Consider the following 18,047-nt stretch of genomic DNA (forward strand, 5'->3'; position numbering starts at 1 on the left):
CGCGCGGTGAGGGCGCTCCGGCCGTGCCCGGCGGCGCCCACGCGGCTGCCCCGCGCCTAGCGCGGCCCGGGTAGGCGACGCCGGGGCCGGGTCGGCCCGGCCATGCCGCTGGAGACGCAGGACGCGCTGTACGTGGCGCTGGAGCTGGCCATCGCCGCGCTGTCGGTGGCGGGCAACGTGCTGGTGTGCGCCGCGGTGGGCACGTCGAGCGCGCTGCAGACGCCCACCAACTACTTCCTGGTGTCCCTGGCGGCGGCCGACGTGGCCGTGGGACTGTTCGCCATCCCCTTTGCCATCACCATCAGCCTGGGCTTCTGCACCAACTTCCACAGCTGCCTCTTCCTCGCCTGCTTCGTGCTCGTGCTCACGCAGAGCTCCATCTTCAGCCTCTTGGCCGTGGCCGTCGACAGGTACCTGGCCATCCGCGTCCCGCTCAGGTGAGGCGCGCGGAGTCCCCGACCCCGGGGCCCCGTCGAAGCCCCGCAAAGGACCGTCCGCTCCAGGCCCAGGATGCTGGCCGAGTCGCGCCGGGCGCTCGGACCTCGGGTTCCCAGCCTGGAGGACGCCGGCTATCCCCGACACACGTGCGCCCGGGCTGCCCAGACCCTCTTGGTGCCCGGGACCGCACCCCGGAGGCCTCTGTTCCCCCGGATACGCGCCTGTTTTTAGGGGGATCTCCGTAGGGACAGCCCCAGGAGTTCTGGGGCGTGCGGCCCCCGGTCGCCGGCTGGCGGCGGAAACTCCGAGGAAAGCGCGCCACCCCAGCGGGCGGGTGGGAGCGCGGGCGCAGGAGGTTTGGTGATCCTATCTCCTCTGTGGCGAAGATGTTTCCTCTCGCCCGTCCCCCGCTGCCGACCCAGAGCGGGGGGGGGCCCCCAAACTGTTTCCTCCCACCCCTCACCCGCGGGCAGACGCGACCCTGTGAGTGCTGGAGGTCCAGGAGGCTGGGGAGGCTCCAGAGCAGCTCTGAACACTGAGGCTTCTCTTTCTCAGAATGCACAGGACTCAAGACCCAACTCCAGAATGTACCACCTGCTATAAAATGAGGGCGGGGGAAGGGGATGCGACTCGGGGAGGACCCAATTAAGTCTAGGGAACGTTAGGAGCATCTGTGTCTGTATGCTAAATGGGGACTCAGATCACCTCCTTAAACTTTAAAAGTCAAAGCGCTGCCCCGGCGGCCAACACGAACAGCCTTAGAGCTGCAAGCCCGTTGTGTAATCGTGTTTACCCTCCACTGCCCTGTCCCAGCAGGAGGGGGAAGTGCCACCTAGATTTCAGAAACCTGGAGAACTTATGGGTGGTCTCTTTCACCCAGTGAGAAAATGTAGGATTCAGGGGATGGAGCCAGCCCCAGCTGTAGCTGATGAGCAGGTTCAAAGTTGAGCGTTTGAGGAGCACCTGGGTGGCTCAGTGGTTAAACATGGGACCTCGGCTCAGGTGGTGATCTCGAGGTCTGAGCCCACCTAGGGCTCTGTGCTGACAGCTCAGAGCCTGGAGCCTGCTTCAGACTCTGTGTCCCTCCTCTCTCTCTCTCTCTCTCTCTCTGCCCCTCCCTCACCCATGCTCTGTCTTCTTCTGTCTCTCACAAAGAAATAGATGTTAAAAAATTTTTTTCAATAAAAACTAAAAAAGTTGAGCACCTGAGAGCAAGAGTATCAGGGAGCCTTAGGGCTCTATTGAAATTATTTCCTGTCTTCTATGCCTGGGCCCCTTTGGCATTTCTGAGTTAAGTGAGCTTGGGCTCTCTTTGGGTTTGGAGCTGAGAAGGGAAACTGAGTCACAGGAGTAGGAGGGAAGGGAAGGAACATGTTGAGGCAGTTGATATTACACTTTTGTCTTTCCATTCCTTCAGTGATTCCAGAGGGTAGGTACCTGCGTCTTGTGGATGAGGGCACGGTGGCTCTGGGAGATGACGGTCTTGCTCAGGATGTGCATCTGGGATGAGGGTCTGAGGCAGGACTTGAACTCAGTTGCCACCATATTCCCACTGTGCCCGCAGGCTGCCTTGCAGGGTTGTGTGTGGTGTCAGCGTTTGGGATGTGTGCAGAAGGCAGAGTGCTGTTTCCAGAAGCAGATCCCGCCTGCAGCGGATCGGTGGTGGTAAGGGCTATGTGTGTGAAGGAACTGACCAGGAGAATGCTCCTAGAAGCCTCTTTAGCAGGGAGACACGTTGAGCCTGCCTGTGGGGGGTTGTGTCCTGGGTCCCTGGGTGTGTGTGCCTGGGAACAGGAACCTCCTGCTTGGCCGGGCTGTGAGCCCGATCTGCATGTCTGGGCCCTTCCACTTACTGCTGCCCTTGGCATCTGACCAGGGGGCCTCATGCATCCCATCGGGTATGAAAGAGCCCAGGGCTTTCCAGGCTTGGGGTGGCATCATAGTCTCTTAGGAGTCGCCTTTCTGCCTCTTGGTCTTCATGTTGATTACTTGATGGCCCTTTGGACTGTTTGCATGGAGCAGGCTGTCACGGGCCCCCAGCCCACCGGGAGGTAAGGAGGACCCCCCTGTGCGCCATGGAGCAGGAAGTTCCATGAGCGTTTAAATATGTTAGTTCTTGTCCTGATGTTGGGTGGGGTCTTGAAAACAAATGGGTGTGGATGGGTTAAGGGGAAAGAAATGTGAATCACAAGCCCCTAACTTCTCCTTTGCATTTGCCAAGGGAAGGAGGGGGAGATACAGGAAAAGGACGGAAGAACGGTCAGTGGAGACGCGCCACGAGAATTCAGTGGCCCCGACTCCCTGCCCCAGGCACCAACCCCCATCCGTGAGGGTTGGAGAGGGTGCAGGTTCTCAGGGCTCCTGAGCCCTCCTGGGGGCTGGTGCCAGAGCGAGTCTTCTTCCTGGAGGAGCTGTTAGCACCTCCTGCTGCTGGGGGGTGTGGCCCAGGCTGAGATGCAGATTACAAGGCCCTGCTTCGCCTTCTGAGTCCACATCTCTGGGGTGGGGTACGGCGGGGGGATTCCAGTTATCAGTCTCTCTAACTGGGGATCTGACAAGGCCAGGGAGTTCCACCCAAGTTCACGGATGGGGGAGGGGAGCGCCAATGGCACCCGTGCCCCGAGGCTCTGAGTGTGAGGCTCTGTGGTCAGCTGGAAGCACAGTGCAGGCGCAGAGACCGTGGCCCCCACCCGCTGCCCTGTTGCCAATTTGTTCAGTACAGTTGGGGAGATCACAGTGCAGAAGGAAAGGGGAGCCCCAAGGTGATGCTAGGCATAGAAATGACAACTTTGGCTGAACCTGAAAAGGAGTGTCTGCTCACACCAGGCACTGTCCCGGCGCGTGCACAAAGAGAAGCCCGCCGCCTCTGGTTCAGGTCCACACTGGCAGAGTCCACCTGTGCATGTGCAGAGGTGGAGGCAGCACATCAGCAGAGCTGGGAGTGGAGGCTCCCTTGCTGCTAGAGGTGGGGGTGTGCCTGCCGGGGGCGGGGGTGGGCGGGGGGTGGGGAGGAGGTGGGAGCCTGCAGGGACGGGGGAAATAGGTGGAGGTGGGGAGCATGGGGGGTAGAGGTGGGGGCATTACGGGAGGGGGCATGTCTGCCCACAGCTGCTCCCCACCCCCACTTCACCCTCACCTCGTCTGGCAAGAGCACTTCCTCCCCCCTAATCTAACCCTGTTCCCCTTTGTGCCACACCCCCAGCTGAACTGTGTGGCAGGGGTGACTGTATGACTCACCTCTGTCCGGGGGCTTGCCCTGCCCTGCTCCTGGACTCAGTTTCCAGTGGCGCTGAGTCTCCAGTCGGCCGAAGGCCAGCTGTTTCCCCAGTGCAGCTGAGGGAGGGTGCTTTCTGGGGAGTGTTTTGTTGGCTGGATTGGTCACCTGAATGGAAGAGGGTGTGTCTGCCTGTTTTGTCCTTGGACCCTGACCCTGTCACCCTCCCTGTTCCCTTTGCTACGTGTAGCCTTGAAAGTTCTGGGTGCTGACATCTTAGCAAGACTGCCTTGAGTGACATGTGTCCTCACTGAGGCTCCCTTAGCTGACTGAACTGTAGGGTAGGGTATGGCAGGGTCTTGGAGTGTTTTTACACAACTTGTTCTTTTTTTGAAGTTTATTTTGAGAGAGCAAGTGAGCAGAAGAGCGGCGGAGAGAGAGAGGGAGAATCTCAAGCAGGCTCTGTGCTTTCTCCGGGCTTGAACTCACTATCTGTGAGATTGTGACCTGAGCTGAAATCAAGAGTTGGATGCTTAACCGATGGAGCCCCCAGATGCCCCTTTTCTTTTTTACGTTGGGCTACAAATCCCAGATGATAAAATTCACCTTTAGTGCTGTTTTGAAGTAAAGCGGGGGAAGATTTTCAGGTCTGGGTCGCATCCCTCCAGCCCTCCCAAGGACACAGTCCTCTGTCTTGTGCATCCATGCCCTTTCTCTTCCAGACCATTCCCATTGTAGCGGCTTGCATGGTGGCCCCCACCCAAAACGTGTTCTTTTTTTTTTTTTTTGTAAATATTTTATTTATTTTCTGAGAGAGAGAGAGAGAGAGCAGGGGAGGGTCAGAGAGAGAGGGAGACACAGAATCTGAAGCAGGCTCCAGGCTCCGAGCCAGCTGTCAGCACAGAGTCCGGGGCTCGAACCCACGAGCCGTGAGATCATGACCTGAGCTGAAGTTGGACGCTTAACCGACTGAGCCACCTAGGCGCCCCATGATGTCCATGTTCTAATTCCAGAACCTGTGACTATCACCTTATGTGGGAAAGGAACGAATGTCCCCTCACGCGGATCTTGGGAGGCAGAGTTTATCCTGGATTAGCTATCTGGTGGTCCCTAGATGCCATTACATCCTTTAAACTAGACACGCAGAGAAGAGGGAGGAGGCCGCGTGAAGATGGAGGCAGAGGTGGATGCGGGGGAGGAGGGAGGGCAGCCACGAGGGGCTGGGAGAAGCCTGGGGCGGATTGTGCCCTAGGGCCTTGGGCGGGGAGCCTGGCCCTGCCCCCTCGATGTCCAGCTTCCAGCCCCCAGAGCTGTGAGGGGGTACACCTTTGCAGGCCTGCGTGGCTCTCCCCTGCGTCGCCCCTCGCGGTGCCCGCATTCTGATCGAACCTGAAGGCCACTTCTGGGCCCCATTGCACATGTGCTCTCAGTAGTTCCGGGCCAGCTCCTGGGGGTCCCCGTGGAGCCCCCGTGTCATCTGCTCCTGCTCCCCTGGAACCGTTCTCCAGGATGCCGCCAGAGAGGAGGGTTTGAGCCTTACATCAGATTGCATCGGTCCTCTGCTTACCCCGGGCCTCAGGACCCTGCACCCACCGGCTTCTGCTCTCAGCCTCGCACCCCTCCCCGCCTCCCTCCCTCCCTCCCTCCCTCCGCCCCACCAGCTGGGCTCTTTCCCCAGCCAGGCTTTGTGCTGCCCCTCACCCCCTGGTCCCTGCGCTTGTCTACACTGACTCTCCCTAAAGTACATCTTCATGTCGTCATGAGTTATGGTTCCTTTCTGCGCAGAGCAGGAGCTCTGTGACCCCCAGGAGGGGCTGATTCTTGAATTCCTGCCCTGGCCCTCAGCGTGCTGCCCGGCATGGGGTAGGCACCCATATTTTGGGTGGCAGTGCGAGTGACAGGGTGAAGGGTGTGTGGTGGGGGAAGCTGGGACAGTGGGTGGTGGCGGCGGGGGACGCTCCGAGATGGCGGATGCAGGCAAGGGGCAGAGCCCTCTGCTGACATGATGTCAGGAAAAAGATGGTCCAAGAAGTTTTAGTCAAAGAAAGGGGGGACACCGTCTTCTGAAAGGCTGTCACAGGCCTGACAGGGACAGAGAGGCCCTCAGAGAGCCGGCAGGTGCCATGGGGAGGGCCGGCCCGGGGACAGCAGGTGCAGGCGTGGCCTGCGGGCAAGCCCGGGGGCCGTCCTGTTACCTGCACTAGGGAGCTGGCTCTCAGGACTGGCAGAAAAGTCGCCCAGGACATGGGTGCCCCTCTGCTGTTACAAGCCTCCCTGCACGTGCACGCCCCTCGGCCCCGAGCCACCACCTTAAACCAGCAGCAGGCGTGACAGTTGCTCGAGTCTGAGCCCATGTCTGGAAGCGCCGGGGGGAGGCTCCAGCCTGGCCCGGGGCTTGTCCCTGGGCAGCTGGGCTCCCTGCTGGCCCGAGTGGCCCGTCCGGTCCGGTCCGGTCCCACAAGCGCTGTGAGAAGCCGGGCGGTCCAGTCTGGAGGCGAGGGCCCTGTCCCCTCCCGGGGGCAGCGCCCCGCCAGCTGGGACAGTTGTCCAGGGGCATCTGGGAGCCACGGGGCAGCCTGTGAGGACTCAGGGCTGTGGGCAAGAACATCAGAAGGACTGGGGGAGGAGGGTCGCCCCGGCCACAGCCCGGAGCCCCAGTGAGGTCGCCCCGCATCCCGCAGCCCGGCCTGCATGTCTGGCAGGGACATGGCGCTGACTTAGTGTTTTAGCAGCGTTTCCGTGGAATTCCGAAGAGCATGGGTGGTTTGCTCCTTTGGTCATCTGGGGAATGAGTGTGTGCAAAGGGACAGAGGTGACCGACATTTTTACATGGGTGTATGTACGCTGCAGGGGCAGATATGAGGACTTGTGTCCTCAGCTACTCCAGACATCTGAATTTTTAATAGCGTGGACAGCAGCCACTCAGAAGGCTTTTCTGCACGCTGGGCACCATGCGTGCCCGATCTCGTCTAAGCCTTATGACAGACACTCTTGTGGGGCAGACTCTGTTACCTTCCTCGCTTCCCAGACAAGGAAATCAAGGCTCGGACCGTCATGATTAGCCCTGGTGACACGGCAGCCACAGCGGCGTGGCATGACCTCCCGGGAGTCCTTAAACCGGCACGTGAGCGGCTGAAGGGGAGGTGCCATGGTCACCCAAGAATGGGCAAGTGGCCCCTTCTAACGGGGTGAACGAGGACCCCAGCAAATGGTGACTGGGACTCTTTAGCTACTGTGCAGGACAAAGAAGACTGTAGCTAGGTGGTGGTATGGCCGAATGAGGGGGGTGGCCGTTGTGCGTGAAATGGCACAGAACTGACGGCGGGAACCCGTAGAGGGTCTCCTGCCCGCCTCCTTTCTCATCAGATGGTGGCACTGAGGCCCGGCCCTTCCTAATGCTCGAGTTCCTTACTGGCCCTTCAGGACTTAGGCTGCGGGCATGGTTATTCTCTGATCTGCATTAGCAGGTTGTGCCCCTGATGGCTGCGGCTGACCGGCTGATGACACCCTGCCTTGGGCAGCCAGAACTTGATGGCTAGTAGCAAATGGACCTTCGTCGAAAGAATTCAAGTTGAGAACAGAGTTCACAGGCTCCGGGGTGGCCTTTGAACTCCGCCTGGGCCAAAGGAGGGGGGAGTGCTTTTCCTAGAGGGTTGAAGCTGGGGTTTTAGGCGGGGCGGGGGGGTAGGAAGAGAGTTTTGAGCTGAGCTGGAGCCGGGTGCAAAAGTTTCCCCTCCCTCGGCCCTCACCAGAGCACTTCTGTTGGCACGTCTTCCAAAGGTCGCTACCCTCTGGGTGACACCTGGGTCTGTGCTGCCATCTCCCAGGTCACGGGAGGACCACACGCCCTCCTCCCCACCCTGATCCTCCCCGTTTCCTGTTACATTTGGATATTTTTCTGGGGATTGTATTTCTGCCTCCCGCCAGCTCTCAGCACGTTGCCTTCCTAATCTGAGATTTTCCTTCCAAAAGGTAATTTATGCTGTTGCAAAGAAACCAAGCGTTTTTACAACTGTGGAAAGTCAGTCCCCATCTCTGATCTGTGGTTTTTCCCAAATTGCCTGTCAGGCAGCCGCTCTTTCTTATCCCTTTTCCTACACAGATTCTATATTGGACACATTCGGATTATAGCAGTGCTTTTACATTATTGAGGTTAATGCCGTTTGCATTTTATTCTCGAACTGTAATCACGTTTCCTGAGCCCTGCAGGGGGTTTCTGAAAATGGGAAACCAATACAGGGCATTTCGGATGTTTGCCTTGTGGATTTATTCCACCCCGGAGCAGAGCAGTACGTTTGGAGTAGGGCACACACGCCCGTCACTAAACTCTGCGTCCCAAGGTCGCGATGCGAGTGACCAGGTCAGATGAATTCTGTTTTTAGGTGCTCTCCACTGCTCATATCTACACCACATTGTAGTTGGCTTCACGTGTAGATGGTGAGTTACTCATTGGGAAATGAAGAGAAAGTTCAGGAAGAACACGGCTCCCCAGATCCTTAGGATGATCCAACCTCCGCAGCATCCCCATGGCTGGCTGACATAACGGGCCCTCTGAGCGTGCCGCACTGAGCATGCGCTCTTGGGGTTGTCCTGCCAAACCTGCATTCCATGTTTTCTTCCCTCTTTCTGGGATTCCATATGTGTCTGTTTATATACATACCCGTAGGTAACTTTTTCAGGACACGGGAGATCAACGTCCTGGGGTCTTATGCCAATGGTATTTTTATTTCTCACGTGTCACTGGTAGTGTGACTGGCTGCAGTTCAGAAGTGTAAAGGTATTGCTTCCACGCCCAGTGTCGCCCAAAGTCTCGTGTGTGGCGATTCTTATTTGTAACCTGTATTTCTTCCCGGAAGCCCTGGGGATTATTTGCCCTTGCTTAGTGTTCTGAAATTTCATGAGGCTGGGTCTAAATAATGACCTTCAGGTTTTCTCCTTCACCGGGGGTGGAACTTCTAGGTGAACCTTTCCAATCTGAAGACTTACGTCTGTCTCTTTAGTTCTGAGATTTTGATAAAGAATATTTTCGTGATCATTTTCTTATCTCCCTTTTCTCTGTTATTCTGGGATTCTTTTTTTTTAAGTTTATTATTTATTTTGAGAGAGAGAGAAAGAAAGTGTGTGAGTGGGGAACGGGCAAGGGGTGGGGGCGGAGAGAGAGAATCCCAAACAGGCTCTGCATTGTCAGCACAGAACCTGATATGGGGGCTCGATCCCACAAACTGTGAGATCACAGCCTGAGCTGAAATCAACTGTCAGATGCTTAACCGACTGAGCCACCCAGGCGCCCCTCCTTCTGAGATTCTGGATGGAGACTTCCTCTCCTTGGCTGATATTTGACTCCTAAAAGTTCTTGAAGATGTGAGTTTCCAATAGTTTAACTTTCTGTTCTTTTCTGGAAGAATTCCTTGACCTTTCCTCCCTAGTTACCCTATTTTTTTAAATTTAGCATTTATATTTTTACTTTTGAGGTGAAAACTTTTGGGGTTGGTTTTGAAAAAAACTCTTGGATTCACGTGGTTCAGACCACTTCACAAGGTGTATATAATCGAAACTTCCTCCCATCCCCCTCCTCCGTCACGAGGTCTCAAACACTTTGGGGAGAGAGTGGAGAGTGAGGGGTTAGTGCGCCATGGGAGACAGGAGACGACGGTATAGGTCAGGTGAGGCAGCCCTCCCCTTGATTTCTGCTCTTCTTCTAAATCCCCTTCTGGCACCTCCTCTCTGCTGGCCTGGAGCTTCTCCTCCTGGCCATCTCGGTTTCTTTTTCTCTTTAAAAAAATTTTTTTTAATGTTTTTTATTTTTGAGAGAGAGACAGAGTGTGAGCAGGGGAGGGGCAGAGAGAGAAGGAGACACAGAATCCGAAGCAGGCTCCAGGCTCTGAGCTGTCAGCACAGAGCGTGATGCGGGGCTCAAACCCATGAACCACGGGATCATGACCTGAGCCGAAGTCAGATACTTAACCGACTGAGCCACACAGGTGCCCCCCTGCCTTTTTAGACATTTTTTAAATTTATTTTTTACTTTTTTATTGGCCATCTCTGTTTCTGATTTACGGCCATACGTGCCCCAATCCTGACTCACCTACCTGCCTTCTGGTTTTTAGAAACTCCTCAACATCTCTGGTTTGCCGATGTTCCCTTCCACTTCCATTTTTAGGAATTTTAGGTTATGAATTTATCTCCTTTTGTCTTTCTCTGCTGTCATTCTGGGATTTTCTGAGAAGTGATGATTAAGTGGGACCGGGAGAGCCAATGTCGGATTTTAATCAGGAGTTTGACATGGTCAGTTTTGCGTTATAAACAGGCTCTGTGGCAGACAGTGGGGGTTGGGGGGAGAGGATGTGGGGCTGCCACTTGTCATCGAGCTGTGAAGGAAGACAGCACGCCCGGGGCAGAGGCCATGGAGTTGGAGGCAGAGTCGAGATATTGTTGATGTGTAAACTCTGAACGTCTGCCGCGGGGAGGGTTGACCTCTGATGCCAGCCAAGGGGTCAGACAGAAGTTCGGGGCAGAGGGGCCACAGGTGAAGCTACATAGCCCAGAGACAAGGACAGGAAAGAACCCCGAGAACCAAATACGGGCCCTGGGGCCGCAGTCAGTGAACAAGGGCCGAAGATGAGGCTGGTCAGGGCCAGGCAGGGCGGGACCTCGGGCCGGGCCGGTGTGTTGGTGCTGAGATCACACGTTGAGTGAGGTGGCTACCGGGTGGGGTCTTTGGGGACAGGTGTAAGGGGACTTGCTGACATGGTTGGATGTTGGGCATGAGGAGACGGGCGGAGCCCAGGGTGACTTCCGGGATTCCTGGGCAGCCGGGTGGCAGCGTCACCCAGACGTGGGGGCTTCGGGAAGGCGTTGCGCGGGTTATGGCTACAGCGCCTGCGGGTTGAGCGGTCGCGGTAGGTGGTTGAGTTTGGAGCTCGGGGAGCTTGCGCTGGGGGGTCCGTCCACCTGGCTCCGGACCCACCTCCGCCTGCTTCGCACCCGGTAGTGTTCTCACTGCCAGCCTCGTGCATGGCACTCTCTTGGTCTGCAGGCTCCGTCCGTGCACTGACCACACTCAGGCTTCCCTCCCCTCGCTGAGCCGCACCGTCTCTGGTTCCCTGCCTGTTTGCTCCGGTCTTACCGCCACAGACCTCCCGGAGCAGCTGCTTGTAGATGACATCCGACTTCCAGTGCTGACTTCAGTACCACAGCTAAACTGCTGGGGTTTTATTTTTTAATGAAAGAAAAAATTTTAAGTCAATTTTTACTTAAGGAATTTCATATGTGATTCCTTCCGCTGCCAGTCACCTTAGTCCCTCCAAAGTCAGAATCATACTCTTCAAAATAGCCTTTTTAGAAAGAACGTTTGTTTAGTCCACAGCTGTCCCTGTCAGTCAGTCCACAGTTGTTACCTTGGGTTTCTTTGATCTCCATTTGAATGTGGGACATGATTCAAAACTTCCCCTCCTGTAATCTTTGGGATCCACTTTCTTTAGGGCTACATGTAGGTTCAGAGTAGATGGATCTGCCTGGTTCTCAATTTCAGACAGCCTCTAACCACCAAGAAGTTCCAATCCTATTCACCCCTAAACTGTCACAACCGAGAGCTATACAGATGGTTGGTACATGCCAATACCTGAGCTTTAAAATTGTGACTGTTAGGGGGCACCTGGGTGGCTCACTCAGTTAAGCATCTGACTTCTGTTCAGGTTATGATCTCACGGTTCGTGAGTTCGAGCCCTGTGTTGGGACTCTGTGCCGACAGCTCGGAGCTGGAGCCTGCTTCAGATTCTGTGTCTCCCTCTCTTTCTGCCCCTCCTGTGCTCACACTGTGTGTCTCTCAAAAATTTAAAGAAAAATTCTTTTTTAAACATGCTGTTAGATGTTTCATAATTTTAGATGATCGAGGTCCTGGAGTTCTTTCCCTCAGATCTAACACACAGTTCTGTGAATAAAGGAAACCACACGTATGCCATGAGGCATTTCCAACAATGTAGGTCTGCAGAATAATTCCCATCAGGATAGACCTCAACTGCTTTATTTTTTCTAATGTAGAGAATTATAAAGCTTTATTGAAAGACATTAAAGAACAGGTCCTGTCTGCGCCCCTGGGTGGCTCAGTCGGTTAAGTGTGACTTCAGCTCAGGTCATGATCTTGCAGGTCGTGGGTTCGAGCCCTGTGTCGGGCTCTGTGCTGACAGCTCAGAGCCTGGAGCCTGCTTCGGATTCTGTGTCTCCCTCTCTCTCTGCCCCTCCCTTGCTTGAGCTTTGTCTTTAAATAAATAAATAAATACTGAAAAAAAAATTTTTTTTTTTTTTTTAAAAAGAGCAGGTCCTGTCAGTTACGCTTCTGAAATCCGTCCCCATTCACTTCTCTTTGGTCTTGCCTCTCCTTCTCCCCTGTTCCAGGAGAATCCTGTGTGGTCTCTGTGCATCCGTGCTCACCCTTTTAGCCCATTCCTCATGTAACAGCAGTCTTTCTAAAATGAAAACCTGATGGCACCTCCTTCCTTTACCTAACACTCCCAGTGCTTTAGGATAAGGGCCCAGCTCCCCCACTGTGTGAGCGCCGTCTACATGATGCTATGTCCGTTTCAGCCCGTCACACGAGGCGTGTGATCTCAGGGTGTCCCGTTGTTGCGTTGCTAAATCTCATCACTTGGTTACAGCTGTGTCTGCCGGGGCCCGTAAAGGGTATGTTTTCTCCTTTGAGGATTCTTGCCCGAGTCCGTTATAACCGTGTTAAATGGTAATTTTCTTTCTTTTTCGTTCCTTCCACTTTTATTGGTTGGCATTCTTCATAAAGAAGAGTTTTGCCTTTTCCCCGCTCTTCCTTACATTATTTTTTAAAATATCAGTATGGACTTATGGAATTTTATTTTCATTCAATGTGTTATGATCCCTTTGTGTTTTCATTTTGATGCCCAGAATCGGCCAGTGGGAGCCCATTCAGATTCACTTCTGTAAGTGTTCCCATCAGTTCGGTGAGCACTTCCTCGCTTTCGGCCACAGAAAGGTTTTTCAAGCTCACATTGGATTTTGCAGCTTGGGAATCAGGTATTTCTCCAAGGAGCCCTATTTCCTTTTCAGTGGAGAGTGGTATTTAGAAACCAAGTTTTGGCTCCTTGTGCGCATTGCTACAGGAGTGTCATTTTTTTTTCTAGGCCCTCACAATGAACAGAACTAGGAGATTTTCTTTTTTTAATAATGAGTTGGAAGAACTCTTGCTTACAGTAGAATGCCATCTAATTAATGAGTAGGAATGCTTGAATTAAGCAAGTCAGCATTTGGCAACAATCCTAGTAATGACCGGTTCAGGCAAGAATCATCAATAGGTGGTAAAACTCATTGGTGAAAGTCTGATGAGAAGCAAGATATTTAAAGTCTCGAAGTATCTATTACAAGGTATCTACTAATTACAAAGGGAAAAATAGTTACAGTGGAGAAATGTGGCAGACACGGTGATAACCAGGTGATCCAAGTTGACCTCCTCAGTAATGGGACATATTGATAATACTTACCTCCTGATGTCTTCTGATGGCTTGTGTGTAGACAGGCTTAATGTTCTATCAGAAGCAGCTGTTTTAACCCTAGCCATAGGAGAGTACTTTATGGGGGAGAAGACAGGGTATCTTTTTATTCTTGTTTGGTTTCACACAGGGGCCCTTTCTCTGAGGGGCTCTTATTTCATTTGAAAATCAGAGTCTGGAGCCCAGCAACCAGGATCTAGCCCTGGACCCCACCTGATACGTGAAACCAAAATAGGAGACTCACCAAAAAACAGCCGCAAAGATGAACTCTGGGAGACCCGGTCCTGGGCCCCATCTTTAATCTCAGTGAGTTGATTCAGACCATTCTGGACTTACTCCTTGCCATAGTGAGCTGGTAGGGAAAACTTCTTTTTCTGCCGCGCGTATTCATCCTCTGTTGTTCTTGGGCAACTATGAAGGACGTGTGGCATCCTTTCTGACTACCTTTACACGTGGCGGTGGTCTCAGCTGAGGCCCCAGCCAGGTCCACCCCTGGGATTCAGACACGTCTGAACTTGTTAGAGTACGTGAGACTGCCCACCCCACCCCACCCCTCCAGGAGCCATTGCAGGTGAGGGTCCTGGCCTCATCAGAAGCACCTAGCCTGAACTGTCAGCACAGAGCCTGATGCAGGGCTCGAAACCATGAACCATGAGATCATGCCCTGAGCTGAAGTCAGATGTTCAACTGACTGAGCCACCCAGGCGTCCCTTTAAAAAAAAAAAAAAAAAGGTTGTTTTTTTTTTTTAATGTTTCTATCCATGACAACTTTTTAAAAACCTTTTTAGTCTGGTACCATGAGAAATATGAAAAATGGGAAGCAAGTACTCAGCGTAAGGATTTCCCTCTTTTACGGATGGCCTCTTTCTTTCTTTTTTTTTTTTTTTAAATGTTTTATTTATTTCTAGGAGAGAGAGAGAGACAGCATGAGCAGGGGAGGGTCAGAGAGGGGGGGAGTGACAGACTCCGAAACAGGCTCCAGGCTCTGAGCTGAGAGTCAGCACAGAGCCCGACGCGGGGCTCGAACCCACGAACCGCGAGATCATGACCTGAGCGAAAGTCGGATACTTAACCGACTAAGCCACCCGGGTGCCCCTCGGATCATGACCTGAGCGAAAGTCGGATACTTAACCGACTAAGCCACCCGGGTGCCCCTCGGATGGCCTCTTTCTGAACTAGAAGCTGAAGCTCAAGACCGTTCACAGGCCCCTCCCGCCCCGCCCCCATGCCTTGTTTTGCTTAGAGCTACCAAGTGGGTGTTAAAACACGTATATGTGATTAAGGAGCCAGAGTTCTGTTCTCTTCTTACAAATTCAGGCTTCTATTCAGCACTTGTGTGCCAGGCCCTTTATTGGTGTTTTGGATTCAACAGTGAACGGAAGAGTCTTGCCACTGCTGGGCACATGCTTCCGTGAGAGGAGACCGAAAGCAGGGCTTCGTGGGAGGTATTTGGGGAGGGTTCCGTGGGAATCCGGAGGTGCCCCGGGAGCGGTGGGCTTCAGTCCACACTGGTCTGCTTCCGAGCAAATTTCCGCAGCGTGAGCTCGGGTGCGTGTCTCGGGTGGAGAGGGAAGCATGCGGGTCTGGGGCACACTGCTTTGGTTCTTCTGTGGATTCTCCCAGGAAAACGGAGTTGGGATGGGGGCGTAGTCTCCCGGGTCAGCAGAAGAGGAGAAAGCCCTCTGTCTGACTGCTGTGTCGCAGGAGCCCCTGTGGGCTCCCAGGGACAAGAAGGAACAAAAGAAAACAAAACAGTGCCCATATGTGGGGCTGCTTCCTCAGAAAGCCACATCCCAGCCTGAGGTCCGGGTGCGGCTGGCCGCCCTGCCCGCCCTGCCCGCCGCACCCCCGCTTAATAACAGCCCCTCGGCTCACAACAGCTCTTTCACCTGCATTGTCTGGGCACTTACCGGCCTTGCTCTAATTAAAGTTCCGCCAGAATTTCTGCTCGATTTTGGGGGTGCATTTTTAATATTCATTGTGGCAGCCTCCAGCCCTGCTGAACTGCCTGCCCAGGTGATCCGGGTTGTTAAGCGGTGTAGTTAGAACATTTTGTAGGTTTTGAGGGGTCTGCCCTGAGCCCGTTTTTTACAAGAAGTCCTGTCATTACTCGTGTGCACTTTTAGAGAATATGAGGTTGTCTAAAACTGGATTATTTACACGCTTTAAAGCAGAAGTGTTTGTATTACACAGGAATACAACTTGTGAGCTAGACAGAACATAAAGAAAAAAGTCCCCAAGCAAACAGGAAACGATTCAAGAAACGGCACAGAACTCCACGTGCATTCACTTAGCGATCTGTATTCATAAAGCGTTTTGAACACATTATATCTGCTGATGGCCCCACCAGCGTGGAGGTACGTTCCGCAGACACGTTTATCCGCATTTTTCTTTTCTTTATTCCTTTTAAAAAAGATTTTATTAAAAAAATTTTTTTAAGGTTTATTTTCTTTTTGAGAGAGACAGAGTGCAAGCAGGGGAGGGGCACAGAGAGAGGGAGACACAGCTTCTGAAGCAGCTCCAGGCTCCGTGCTGTCAGCACAGAGCCTGACATGGGGCTTGAGCTCATAGACCATGAGATCATGACCTGAGCCAAGGTCAGACTCTTAACCTACTGGAGCCATCCAGGCACCGCCCCAGTTTTTTTAATGTGTATTTTTGAGGAGGTGGGGGGCAGAGAGCAAGGGAGACAAAGAATCCAAAGCAGGCTTTAGGCTCTGAGCTGTCAACACAGAGCCCGATGCAGGGCTTGAACCCCTAAAGCTTTAATTTTTAAAAGCACCCACACGGGGCTCAAACTCAGGACCCTGAGATTGAGTCGCACACTCCACTGCCTGAGCAAGCCAGTTGCCCTGACGTCATTTTTCTGAGGCTGTACAGACGCTGTACAGCCCCGGGGCACTGGCCAGGTAGCTGCCCTCGGGCATGCGCTGCACTAGGAGCATCTGAGAGCTGGACGCCTTGCTCTCTGACACCAAGAAGGCGGCCTGGTTCACCGAGGCTGCAGAGCCAGAGAGGGAGGAGACCCTGCCCCAGAAATAGGCCAGCACTTGTCACGCGGCACTTGGCGATTCCTCTTTCGTTATGTAACCTCAGTGCCCACATTGTTCCCTTTGTTGATCCCCCCATGTGACTGCTTTTCTATCAATCTCCTTAGCTAATGAGCCCCTTTTATGGAGAGCGGGTAGATCACAGCACCACTTCACACACAGTAGTGCCGCGTAGCCACTTCCCAGAGTGTGGACTTGCCCAGAACACCCTTTTTGTGTGAGATAGAATTATTCCTGCTTGTTTGGAATAGTAAAGCTGCTTGTGCTTCCTTTATTCATCTCTACATTGCCCTTTTGATACACCGCCTGTGTTTGGGGCAAACGTCCGGCTTCCCGGGCCTTACTGCTGTGTTCAGGGCCCTCCAGGCAGAGCAGAGACCAGCAGAGGGGCAGATGCAGGAAAACACTTGGCCCCTGCCCTTCAGGAATGTTTAGGGGACACACACACACACACACACACACAGAGGAGGATGTTCTGGGAGTCACTGGTGTATAAGGAATAAAGCATGGAACCCACAAGCAAGAGGTGGGGCCAGGGAAGGAGGCGAGCAGCTAGGGAAAGCATGGGAGCCCAGCTGGAAGGAGGAGGTGAGAAGACTGGTCAGAAGGCTACTAGAGCCTTCGGGAGACACCAGAGACCTGGAGATCACCTCTTCCAGCATCCTGCTTTCTCCAGCATCTCTCTCTCCCGCCTGGGCCCAGGCACGGGCCTCATGGATACTGTTGTGCCCTTATGGGTGCTGGAGTCCCAGCGCGAAAAGTGCTTGCGTCTCTGGAGCCGAGCCCACGCGGCTCCTGTGGGCCTGGCCGTGTCCTCCAGCAGAAGGCAGGAAGTCTCGGTGCTTCCTTTTAAGGACTGCTTCCCAGGAAAGTAGCAGGGCCCTCATCCTTCAAGCCCTCAATTCCCACGTGGCCGGTTCCAGAGGGGAGGCTCCCTGGACCCAGCGAGCAGCTCTCGCAGGGGCCGATGTGTCTGGGAGAGAAGGTGAAGCCGGCCTGTGGCTGGCTGCACCCATGGTGGGCCCGTGGCTGAGGGACTGGCGGAGGTGGGAGAAGCCGTATGTTCCCGAGCAGGAAAACGACTCCCTTTGGCAAAACTGGAGTCAGATTTGATTGAGTTCGAGTCCTGACCACAGCCAGGGGCAGCAGGCCGGCCGATCACGTAACCTCTCAGAGCCTCAGTGTCTGAGTCTGTAAACTGGAGAGAGAGCACCTGACCTTCGAGACCTGGAGTGAGTGGGCCGGGGTGGGTGGGCCGTGCGGAGGCGCCGACAAGGAGGCTCCGCGTTGCTGCGGTTCTGTACAGCTGGGGGAGGGGCCTGCAGGTGTGCGTCTCCAGAACCTAGCGTTGGCTCGTGTGTTCAGAGGCGGCCAGAAGGGGAATCTATCTATTAGTTAGGAGGAAGTGAGGAAGGAAGACTTGCCTTAGATTAAGCAGGAAATGATGGGAGTGCCTGGGTGGCTCAGTCAGTGAAGCATCTGACTTCAGCTCAGGTCATGATCTCACAGTTCGTGAGTTTGAGCCCACTGGGCTTGGATCCTCTGTCTCCCTCTCTCTGCCCCTCCCCAACTTGTGCGCGCACACTCTCTCTCAAATAAATGGCTATTTTTTTTAAAAGACAGGAATGATTAACTTTTTTTTCTACTTCAGAGTTCTAAGTGCCGTCGGCACATTAAAGATGAAAAGGGAGATGTGGCTTCAGTGTCAGCTTTAGCCAAGTATTTTAGGGCCTCACCATAATTCAGTTAATTTTCAACCCCACAATGCTCAATACATCCCCTGGCTGACGAGACCCAAAGTCCCAGCTCTCCTTCCCGGGCACTGTGCTC

The 18,047-nt window shown here is 53.9% G+C and overlaps 1 protein-coding gene and 1 non-coding gene across 2 annotated transcripts in view; one reads left to right on the forward strand and one right to left on the reverse strand.

Annotated features, from left to right (window-relative positions):
- ADORA2B (adenosine A2b receptor) overlaps positions 1 to 18,047 on the forward strand; it is a 23,969-nt gene continuing 5,922 nt past the window's right edge. The window contains exon 1 of the mRNA XM_039227340.1: positions 1 to 437. Coding sequence (XP_039083271.1) covers positions 103 to 437 — 335 coding nt within the window. The 5' untranslated portion in view covers positions 1 to 102. The remainder of the gene's footprint in view (positions 438 to 18,047) is intronic.
- On the reverse strand, positions 11,542 to 11,670 carry LOC120228814. Its single transcript, XR_005527599.1, has one exon. It is a non-coding gene; the product is annotated as a small nucleolar RNA SNORA18 (small nucleolar RNA).

Source organism: Hyaena hyaena, unplaced genomic scaffold (assembly GCF_003009895.1).
Source record: "Hyaena hyaena isolate Hyena2069 unplaced genomic scaffold, ASM300989v1 scaffold_27, whole genome shotgun sequence".
NCBI lineage: Eukaryota > Metazoa > Chordata > Mammalia > Carnivora > Hyaenidae > Hyaena > Hyaena hyaena.